Source organism: Hipposideros armiger, unplaced genomic scaffold, assembly GCF_001890085.2.
Source record: "Hipposideros armiger isolate ML-2016 unplaced genomic scaffold, ASM189008v1 scaffold_285, whole genome shotgun sequence".
In the NCBI taxonomy this organism is placed as follows: domain Eukaryota; kingdom Metazoa; phylum Chordata; class Mammalia; order Chiroptera; family Hipposideridae; genus Hipposideros; species Hipposideros armiger.
Genome location: NW_017731635.1, coordinates 1,917,074 through 1,927,836, shown reverse-complemented (window position 1 = coordinate 1,927,836; position 10,763 = coordinate 1,917,074). Strand labels below are relative to the sequence as shown.

Here is a 10,763-nt window from a genome sequence, read left to right as displayed (position 1 = left end):
TTGTCACGGTCCCAGGGCCCCTCCGCGCACTTCAGTCCTTCTCCTGCCTTGGAATGCTTCGTTCTCTCTCTGGTCCCTAAAAAGCCCGCCCTTGCACCCTTTTCCAAATCGACAGTCGCACAGCGTCCCGAACGAGGAAGTGTGAGGGGATTGTACGCAGGGACGCCCCAAGAAGGCCTTGCGCAAGGCGGGGCAGGGGGAAGGGAGGGGGCTTCCAGCCTGGCCCTGGCCCGCCGCTGGCCAGTGTCTTTGGTGCTCAGACAAGCGACGCAAGGCCCCCGCAGCCCTACCGCGCAATGCTTAGATCTTGAAGGATGAGATGGAGCCTCGGCCCCTACACAGCGCGGCCCGGGGCCGGGCTTCCTTTGGGGCCTGGGCGCGTCCCGGGCCGGGTCCTGGGCGCTGGCCCCCGGGGACTGAATCTGCGGTGCGCGAGCTCCAGGGCCTCGCCTGGAACCGCCAGGGTTCCGCATCCCTGGATCTCCCTTCGCCACTGCGCCCAGCACGCTCCGCAACTGTGAGCTCGCCCTGCTGGACCCAGGCACACAGTCCGCCACGCTTCCACGTAGAGATGGGAGAGGGTGTAAACATCCACATTATTCTAAAAAATAAGTCTAACTTTAAAAAAATCTACATGATTTCCGTCTGCAACATAGAAAGGACCTGTGACCCCATGTCGGTTTACAGACGTCTGTCCTCATCAAACCCTCTAAATCAAAGCGGTTCAATTCCCGACAATTTCTAGGGCAGCCCCCTCCTCCCCATGGTGCTAAGGCCTGTGTGTGTGTGTGTGTGTGTGTAGGGGAGGCCCTCCTTGAATCTACACTCTGACAAATCTTGCCACAGGACTAGTTCAGGCCTCCACCCCACTTCTTGTTAAACATGAATGATGTCCTCCCTTCTTTTAAGTAAAAGGCTGTAATAAACGTTCCAGGCCCTTCCGCATCTTTCACCCACACCTGTCTTGGGTCTTCAGGTCTGGGGGTGAGGGAAGAGGGGTCTGTTTTCCTTTCCAATGTCAGCCTCAGTTTCCAACTCCATTCCTGAACTGGGACCACTGGTCAGCTCCTCCTGCCAGGCCACCGTGTGCAAGGGCCCTCAGGGAACTCCACGCTCAGCCCCTCCACTGGGCTCTCCGATCCCTGGCGACTCCCAGGAGGAGGCCTAACCCTGGGCCTGGGCCATGGGGCTCCTGCAGCTGTGTTCTGAAGTCCTGTGTAGACCACCGGATGGTGAGCTTGCCCTGTGTCCTGCCAGGAGTGGTCACCATGCAGCAGTGGCCAGGAAGCAGCAGAGTTTGCCCACCTGGGGTGCTTCTGTGTTTCCAAAGTGCCTCCTCCCCTGAAGGGAAGGCCGCACTGCCGAGAGAGCAGGCAGGCGCTTCCCGGAGCCTGTGTGTGTACCCGGCCTCCCAACTACCCGTTAACTCACTAAGGTTTCAGTTCTGAGTCCACTTCCAAAGCCAGCCTTGCTTTCCTGCCCTCTTTCTGGCCCGTCTACCTCCCACTTCTTAGTTCGCTGTTAAAGGGGGGAAAAATGTGGGGGCCCAGGAAACAGCAGGTCTTCCCAGCCTGGGCACTGAGTCCCAGAGGTCCACTGAGTGAGACGCTCCACTGTGGACGTCAAATCTAGCTGGAAAGCATTGCGAGCTCCCAGGAAGGAATGAGTGGCGTAAGAATACGTTAGATTTTCACCTGCACCGCCTGAGGCCTCACAATGATCCCAGGAATCCTATGCAGCCATGGCGTTGCTAGTGGGCCCATTTTACAGACAAGGAGATCGAGGTTGAGCCAGGCAGCTTGACAGAGCAGGCAGAGGCTTGAAAGGCTGTAAAAACTCCCAGTAGCGCCAAGCCTACAGACGGGCCTAGGCTGGAGTGTCCACCTTGGCTTCAGTCTTCTTTCTCAGACTCCTTTCTCTCCTCCTACCCCAGGCAGGCTCTGGATGAAAGGAGATTGGGGGGGTGGTACGCTGCTGCACAGCAGGAGAGCAGACGGCACACAGGCTGCCACCGCAGCCCCTCTTGCTCTTGCTCTGGGTGTGGGACAAGAAAACCCACCCCTCCTGGCCTCAATTTCTTCAAGTATGAAGGGTGAGGCTAGCGATCCCTGTGCTTCCTTCTTTTTCTGACGCCCCAAATCCTAGATCAGTCTTCACCCAGGGATCCCGCATGTTCCGGGCCTATGGAACACTGAGGTGGCACTTGGCACATCGGTTCCATCCGCCGGCCAGAACCGGGCAGATTCGGGAGTTCCGGCCGCTGCCCAGGACAGCCTTGGCCCTAAAACCTGCCTGATGCTTGCGCTCTGACTGCGGCCGGCGTCTCTCCCAGACCCCCATCCCAATCCCGTAACACATCCCGCAGCGCAGACCCGAGTCCCGGAGAACAGGTGAGATAAATTACAAGGCCGCTTCTGTGCCCCACCCTTGGGAGCTACCCGAGGGGCGAGCAAGTAATTTTGCATAATTGAGCTCTTTCTGTACGGGTCTTTCTCCTCCCCCAGCACTGGGCTTTGCAACTTTCGCCCCAAGACTTCTTTGGTTGGAAAAGGTGCTGCCGCTCAGAGCTGCAGGCCAGAGGCCTCTGAGCACAAAGAGTTCAGGGGTTGCCTGTCCACCCCTCCAGGCCAGCGCCTCCACTGTCTGCTCAAGCGACCACCACCTCCTCCCAGTCCCCTATCGATCAAGATCCCACAGGTTCAGGGAGATTTCCAAAACTCTAGGGCCAAACAGCTCCCTCCCAGACCTTCCCAGAGTTCCAACCTCGATGGTCACTCCGGCAGACACACAGGCTGCCCCTCAACCAGGCCACTAGTGAACAAAGCCCAGGGGTCTGATGCTCAAGGCCTACCCCCAGCCAGCGCACTCCTGCAACAGGCTCTGGGCCAAGCAATTCTAGGCCCAAACGCCTGGAGACTCGCTTTCCAGAGCTAGAACGCACAGACCCAGTTTAAATATCTGCAGAAGCAGTACACCCACCAGTTCACAATTTTTAGCAGGCTTTCCTGGAAATCCCCCAAACAACATATGGCTTACAATTAGCCCTCTTTCTCCAGACCTCCCTTTCTAATTTGTGGCTTATTTGAAATCACTGGCTGCAAATCATGTAATCTTCGGATCGTTTCTTCGTTCATTTTTATTTCCAATGGGGGCGGGCGAGGTGGGTGTCCTGTCTGGTCCACACCTGCTTTGTAGCATTTGGACAAAGAAACAGCTCATGGGAGCAAACCGCTTACCACCACTCCTTCCCGGATGGGAAAGATTTGGCCAGTATCAAACCTAATTCTCTTTTAATTTTCACTGAAACTTTCTGATGCAGGGGAATCATCTCTGCTTCTCCAGTGGAGGTGTCACCCTTGGGCAAACAAACAGTGACCACTGGACGACAGCTTCCAGAGAAAGGGGTTGGGGGAAGGGGCACCTTGCTTGATCAGGGTAAAAAAGGGAAAGAACTAGGAAAGGGAAAGAACATGTGCTGGGCTCTGGAGGGCAGCCCACCGGCTCCTGCTACCAGAAGGAAAGCGCCCAGAAGTTGTACGGCCCAGCTGAGAGGCACAGGAGAAGCCAGGCCACAGCTTCCGGCACCCTCGGCTCACCAGTCAGCCACGCTGCAGAGCTGGAGGTCGCGCTGGTGGACAGGCCACCCCTGCTCCACCAGGGAGGTGGTGTAAAGTGCAGCTCCAGACCCAGAGAGGATTGCAAATAACAGGCTTAGCACTGCCAACTGCAAAATGTTGAGCTTACTGACTTTGTGTCGATCACCTGGGCCAGGGAATTCCCTTATGGAGTCCCCCCCTCCTCCGGGGAGAAGGACACCTGTAGCTGCACTGCAAAGACCCTCCAGTACCCTGCAGCTGAGATTGTCCCCCTGCTCCTGAGCCAGCTTCTGAGGCTCCAGAGGCCAACGCAGAAGCCTTCATGGATCCTTGGCCAGGACGTCTTGGGGCACCCATCAGGCCAAGTGTCACAATCTCTGGTGCCAGGAGGCAGCGACCCTGGCAGGGGACAGATATGCTGCAAGGAGATTGGTTCACAATCATCGGGACACCCAAAGCAAATGCTGTGGTGACCAGGCCTCCCCCAGCCCTGCTGCTCAGAGGCGCCCAGCCTGGCAGCCACTGTCACCCACGGGCCGAGTGCTGGCAGGGCATGCCGGACCAAGCACCCCACCATTTCTTACCACTGCGAGTCAGCTGGACCCGTGGGTCCCGGAGACTCGTGCCCACCATGGCACCTGCCCCTCTGGGTTTATAATTCAAATCCAGAAAAAAAAAAAATACTGTATTTAGGCCTGACTTCCATGTTCAAACTAATTACCTCCTTCTTTCTCCTGCCCAGTCTGGGCTCACCAATTCACCCGCTCTCTCTCTTGACCTCCCAAGTCCCAGCCCCAAGGGAGGCAAGCTGAGAAGAGGCGGCCTGAGAGGCCCCAGCGCGAGGCCAGGCCCCCCACAAGTGCTCTACTCCAAGCTGGGCCTGCACGGCCTGGCCTGTGTACTCCACCCTCTCCCAGCTAGGAGCAGCAAGCGTTCTTCACCCCACACAGGGGTGCACATGCTTCCGCTCCACAGAAACACAAATAGAAATGAAGGAAGAAAAAGTAAAAGAGGGAGTTCAAAAGTGAAAACAGAATAGGCAGGAAGGCAGACCGGCCAGAATAGCTCTCTCATAGCACAATTCTTGGTTCGTCCCAGCCCAGTCCTGGGCCAGGAGATGGTCTGGTCTCTGGGGCTCCAGGGCCCTGGCCCCTTTCTCGAGCAGGAGCGGGCTCCCCAAGACGACCTGGCACTGCCGGGCAGGCTGAGGCGGCCCCTCGGGGCCAGCTCCAGCTCCCTTCTTGGGCCAAGGCCTCCGGGCTGCCCAGTGCTCCCTGCCGCCCACTGCGGCCTCACCTTCAGGAAAGACAGCGCGCATTTTCAGGTAGCTCGTGGTGAGTCGAATGATGGATGCCTTGTCCAGCTGCGAGGTGATGGCCGATGGCAGCGGGAGCAGCTTGGCCAGCTCATAAAACTCGCCATTTTCCTTCTCCCTCCTGGTCTTGGCCGCATTCTTGGACTTCTCCTTCATCGCGCCTCGGCTCCGGGCATATTAGACCCAGACGTGCTCCAGGCCCGCCGAGCCCCGCTCCGGCCGCAGCGGTGGCGTTCGGGGAAGGGGGTACCGGGAGCCGGGCAGGTGCGCGGGGCCGGCCTGAGGCACCGGGACGCCTCTCCGCAGCCTCCGCCCCGGAGCTCCCTGCGACCCAGCGACGCCGCCCCGGGCGCAGCCTCCTCCCGGCTGGACTGTCCCGCGGCGCCCAGAGCCCCGGCTTCCCACTCGCTTCTTCTCGCTCTTCCTTCCTGCCTGCTTTCCCCCCACGCCTCGGCTCTCCGTGGGGGATGGAGAGGGGGCGGCGAGGAGGCGGCTGTGCTGTTTAGTCCTTGACCGAGTTTCCGTACCGGCTGCCCCGAGGCCCCTCCGAGCTGGAGGGCGGCATGGGCGGCGGCGGCCGCGGAGCCATGGAGCGGGAGCGGCGGGGAGCGGAGCCGGGGCGGACACGGCTGGGGCAGCCGGGCCTGGGCGCGCTCTCCTGCCCCGGCTGGCGTTTCCCTGCGCCTGGAGACGCGGCGCCCGGAGCCCGAGATCTGTCGGGAGGTGCAGCAGCTCCGCGGTCCACGTGCGACCGAGACGCGTTTGTTTATGGCGGACCCGCCTTCGGGCGGAGCGCTGGGCCGGCGGGGGCGGGGGCGGCGAACCTCGCCTGCGGACCTCGCCGCGGCCCGGGAGTTCCAGGCGCGCCTCCGCGTCTCTGCCTCCAGGGACTCCCCCAGGAGAGACCCGCGCGAGCCCGGGCGCGAGGAAGTCGCGGTGAGTGCACGCGGCGCGCCGCGGGGACCGGCCCCTGCGAGCAGGTCTCGTGACCTGGGTGCTCTCGAAGGGCGGCGGGGAGGAGAGAAGGAGGGAACGAGGGAGAGGGGGGTCCCGAGACCTCCTCCTCCAGTGGCTCCAGGGCTGGGGAGGTGGCGCGACCCGCTGTCCGAGTGCCCTGCGGGACATGACAGAGCCCTCCGAGCCCGCGCAGGTCCGGCGCCCTCACACATCACACCTCGCAGGTCCGAGAGCCTGACGCAGGGAAGCCAGGAGAGAACAGCCCCCAACACCCCCATCCCCCACCTCAGGAAAGGGTGCGGGGAGGCTCGGAAGTGACCCTTCTCTCCTGGAAACCTGGGAACGAAAGGGGATTAGCGCCTTACCTGGAGAGGCCGGAGGCCGCGGGGACGCGCGGGCCGTATGGAGAAGGGGGCCGGCGAGCCGAGCCTGGCGGCTAGGCCTCCACCAGGGCGGCGGCGGAAACATGGCCCACAGCCTGGGCTCCCACAGCCGGACCCAGCGCAGCCGGAACTTGGGGGAATTGGGGCTGGGGAGGGCGCTTCAGGTCCAGGGTCGCCGAGCGAGGATCATTGGGAGCACTGGTGGGGGACAAGGTGATGAGATAGGAGGCAGTTGGAATAGGGAGGCGCTGTTGGAGACGCGGCCATAGGGTGTCCCGGCGCTCTCCCTTAGGGCCACACTGAACCGCAAGAGCCCTCCTGTACCACCCCCCGCTCCTCCGCGCGCCTGCAACCCGGGGGTGGGGTCCCCAGACATCCCGGCTGCCGCGGTCGCACAACCTCCCACTCCTTCTAGGAGTCTGAACCCTCCAGAAGCCGTGCAGACGCGGGCGCGGGGAGGACCGCAGCTTCCCTGGCGCGCGAGGTCAGAAGGCAGCCGTAGTGGACGCAGGGCACCGGGTCCTGGGGGTCCCTCGGCAGTGTGCCGAAGGCTGTAGGGCTGTGGGACTGTGGGGCGCCTGATCTGGATACCCCGAGGCGAGACGCCGTGGCCACCCGGCTCCAGCGCTAAGCTCTCAGTTCCTGGGGCCACCTCACTCTCTCCCGGCAGGGGAGGAGACTGCTGCCCCGAGCACGCACTGCGGGGCAATGACCCGGTACCCCTCTCCTTCCCCGGCTCCTGGAGGGCCGGGCCTACTTTTCCGGAGCAGGCTCTCCAGGTCTTTTCCAAGGATCCCTCCGAAGGTCAGAAGTTCGACCGCGGTTGGAGGCGTCGTAGCTCCCTCGGTGGGCGGGACGGTACACAGACCCCGACTGGGCCCCCACCCTGCCGAACCTAAAGCCCTGGCCTTGGCTTGCAGGGATGGAGCTCTGAAACCACAAAGCCGCGCGAGCTTGGAAGTTGGGGGCTTCCCACCAAACACGGCACTGTCCCTTGGGGTTTCGCTTCCAGGAGCACTTTTCCGTTTCCAGCAGGGCGCTGGAGGCGCGGCTACGCGGTGCCCAAACGCAGCGCCCCGGGCCCGCCCTCCGGCTCTGAATCCCGCGCGGGGCTGCGTGGACAGTTGTCGGCTCGGAGCTTCCTGGAGAAGGGGCTCCGAGGGAGAAGGAACTGCCGGCTGGGCCGCGCCGCAGCTCGCGCGGGCCGCCCCCGAGTGAGCTCTTGCGCCTCCCCAGCTTTGGGAGGATTTAACGCTCCCTCACTCCCCAGATTTCTGATCCTCAATTATGGACTCGGGAGAATTCCTCCCGGGCTTGAAAGGGATTACCCAGATCGTAGAAACATGGCTAAGTGGAAGTGGGAGAAACTCGACAAGTAACAGGAACAGAAACTTTTCTCAAACCAAATTTCCAAGATTTTACGGAGAGCGTACTTGAGATCTAGCTACCGGCTTTTCACAGTGACAGCCGCTGTTTCCGCCTCGGCAAAACAGGTTCGAATCGCGTGGTTTCAAAGATAGCATAGCGGCGTGTTTGGAGACTCGCAGATGTGTGGTGTAGGGCACTTTCAGGCCCAAAGCCTGCCCCAGCAGACGCCCAAGCGGGCATTGTATACCCACGACACATTCATTCAACGCGCGCGCGCGCGCGCGCGAACACACACACACACACACACACACACACACACACGGAGATAACTTGGTCTGTCCGACTGCACCACCAAAAGTACCCAAAGTTTCTGGGCGCAGCCCTCGAAGTTTCCCAGGTGGGAAGGATAGTGATGGCTGTGTGGAATAGTGAAGCGAGAAACCGCCCCTCCCCCCACTCCCCCCGCCCCGCGCCTGGTTAGGGCCATAGCGAGGCTCTCTTTATCTCGGAGCAGAACACTTAGGACAGACATCTACAGCTAGAAGCTTTGTATAAACTGGGAAAAGCACTAAACACGTGGTATTTGGAGTGATCAGGCGGATCCGCGGTTGCCTAGAATTTGGCACCTGCTGCGTGTCCCTCGCTCCTGGGCTTTTGGTGCCGGGAGTACCTCCCTGGCTGGTCTATGCTTTGGACCTAAAGCCGAGCGCCTCACCCAGAGCATCGAGAATGGCCTTTCGAGACCCAGGGGAGAGGTTTAAACTCAACGAATGACCTCCCACCCCGGGGCATCACCCAGGACCAGCGGTTCCCCTACTGGCCTGGAAGGAGCCTGCAGAACCTGGAATGATGGCAAGTTGGGGGCAGGAAGAAGACCGATGGGAAGAGGGGTCTGACACATTGAGGCGGCGAGCTTCGAGCATGCGGCCTATTTGCACGGCACCATCACCCCCAGCATGTCCTGCTTTGCGCTCTTGCGAGCACCCAGAGGCGCAGGAGCACGCCTCCGCATATCCACCGTCTCTTAGAAAGTTTTCATTAGGAAACTGATCTGGAAGAAATTGAGGCCCCAAGAGGAAAGGGGCGGGCCCAAGCCGCCCCACATCTGCTCGGATTTTCCGCTTCAGATGCTCCGCAACTGTTTTTCCCCAGGCCGCGGGGCAGCGCCTACCTGAGGCCCATCCCCCGCGGAAACCGGCTTTCGCGCGAGATCAAGGGGAAAGGCGCAGATATTCCACCAGGGATGGGCTCCTGGAGAGGCTGCTTCTGCTGTGGCAGAAGGGGATAAGAGACTGTGTCACTAAAGTGGCGGGGGCTGGGAGGAGGACTCCTTCCATTCCTAGCACGAAATTTGGGGGAGGGGGTTTCGAACCTCTGAAGTGGAGATTAAGGAGAACTTCAACCGCTGGAGGAAGCCGGGGCAACAGAAAATCCAGGACTGCTGAGATTTGAACCCATTCGATTTACACGCCCTGATCTACACAGGCAATTAGCATGATATGGTTTTTCCAGAAATCTCGCTTGCGCCCAGTAGTACCACGTCTATGACTATTTCACGGCTGGGAGCCTTTATAAATAAGTCTGGCCTATCCCGAAGAGTGCCTCGATTTCTCACTTCTTTCCTTGTGTAAGCCCCCATGGAGATAGCACCAGCTTTTCCTGGGTCACGGCTACTCCCAGAAAGGATGAGACAAATACAGTATTACTACTCATTGTTAAAAGTAATTATAGATACCCAGAGCGATTTCCTCGTGATTCATTCCTTGAGAGGTCAAGACAGGAGCTTGAGTGGCTCGGCTCACCAAGTCGTAGAGGGAGAGAAGTTATCTTTTTGTTTTGTTTTTAATAAATAATCTCACTGGAAGTCACTACATTGGAGAAAGTGTTTGCTTTGAGCTTGGTCGGCGGGCGTCTCTCTGATCTGATTACGTGGCAGTAATTAGGGCAGATCCACCTTCGAGCACTAATTAGTTCCCGGGACCCCCTTGCACCAGAGCGTTCGGCATTGGGAAGGGGTGCCCTGGTTCAGCTAGGGAGTGGGGCGGGCAAGGGAAGGAGGCACCTCTGCTCCAGGCTGATTCTGCTCTCTGGGATTGCGAGAAGAGCAGGGTCCTTCTGCTCGGACTTGGTTGTCCAGCACACTTCGGGGTGTGGGATTGGGGGCGCGAGGGTGCTGGTCGCGGCGGTGCCTGCTGTCCAAGGAATGGGATGACTGCTGCCTACTTCTCTCCTCCCTCAAGGCGACGCAAAAACAGTTAGTGCCACTGGTAATTAATTATAGTGATTAGGAAAGGTCCCTGAGCGAGTGCCAGGGAGCCACCGAAGCCGCTCCTGGTTTGTGTAAACGGCGGCGGTAAGTTTCTTCTCATTTTACCTGGGGATGAGACAGTAGCCCTTTCCTCTGCGTTTTCCTTGCCTGCCTCCCGGGCCTGGCCTCGCTTTCTCCCCCATCTCTGAGATGGTGCCGGGATGTCAGCGCACTCCTCCCAAATGCACAGACATCCAGGGTGCTCCGGGGAGGCCAGGGATCCTGCTGAAGCAGCACCCCGCGCTCAGGATCAGAGTTGAGGGACCGGCCTTGGATCCGAGACCGGGGTAGAGGAGACCGAGCATCCTGCGCCCACCCCCTCCCACTCTTCCAACGACGCGGCGCCTGGAACCCCCTCTGTGCTCTCCTCTCCTAAAGGAATCACGGCTCTGCTTACGGAATCCTTGGCCTCAAAATCCCGGCTCAGGGAGAGGCCGCCCATTCGCTCCGCGGCAAAGCCCCGCTTTTAGCCTCCAGTGAGCCGGGGATAGCGTCTGGAAACCCTTGAAGCCGGAGGAGTCTTAACAGTCTGATGTGCGCTGAAATTCCTTAGTGGTTTTATCTCTTACGCACCGCCTTTTGTAATCTGAAAACCAACTAGTTCATTAAGGACGGCGCTGAAACAGCCTTTCAAAAACATCAACCAAAAATTTTCCTTTACAAAATAAAACCTACAAGAGACAAATATTTCTGCCAATCAAAGAAAGCACAAACACGATGGACTTAAGTTGTGTTTTTTTGGTAATAGGTAATAATAATAACAACAGGCAACCCTTAATATAAGGCTGACTATAATATGGGGCTATTATAGTACTTTAAAGACACAAACTCGTTTT

At 59.4% G+C, this 10,763-nt stretch overlaps 1 protein-coding gene and 1 long non-coding RNA gene across 2 annotated transcripts in view; one reads left to right on the top strand and one right to left on the bottom strand.

Annotated features, from left to right (window-relative positions):
• SIM2 (SIM bHLH transcription factor 2) overlaps window positions 1-5,661 on the bottom strand; it is a 62,923-nt gene extending 57,262 nt beyond the window's left edge. Inside the window, exon 1 of the mRNA XM_019658630.1 lies at window positions 4,893-5,661. Within this exon, the coding sequence (XP_019514175.1) occupies window positions 4,893-5,067 (175 nt within the window). The 5' untranslated portion in view covers window positions 5,068-5,661. The remainder of the gene's footprint in view (window positions 1-4,892) is intronic.
• Window positions 5,662-5,726: 65 nt separating this feature from the next.
• Window positions 5,727-10,763, top strand: part of LOC109391226 (uncharacterized) — a 16,629-nt gene continuing 11,592 nt past the window's right edge. The window contains exon 1 of the long non-coding RNA XR_002125756.1: window positions 5,727-5,847. This is a non-coding gene — a long non-coding RNA (uncharacterized LOC109391226). The remainder of the gene's footprint in view (window positions 5,848-10,763) is intronic.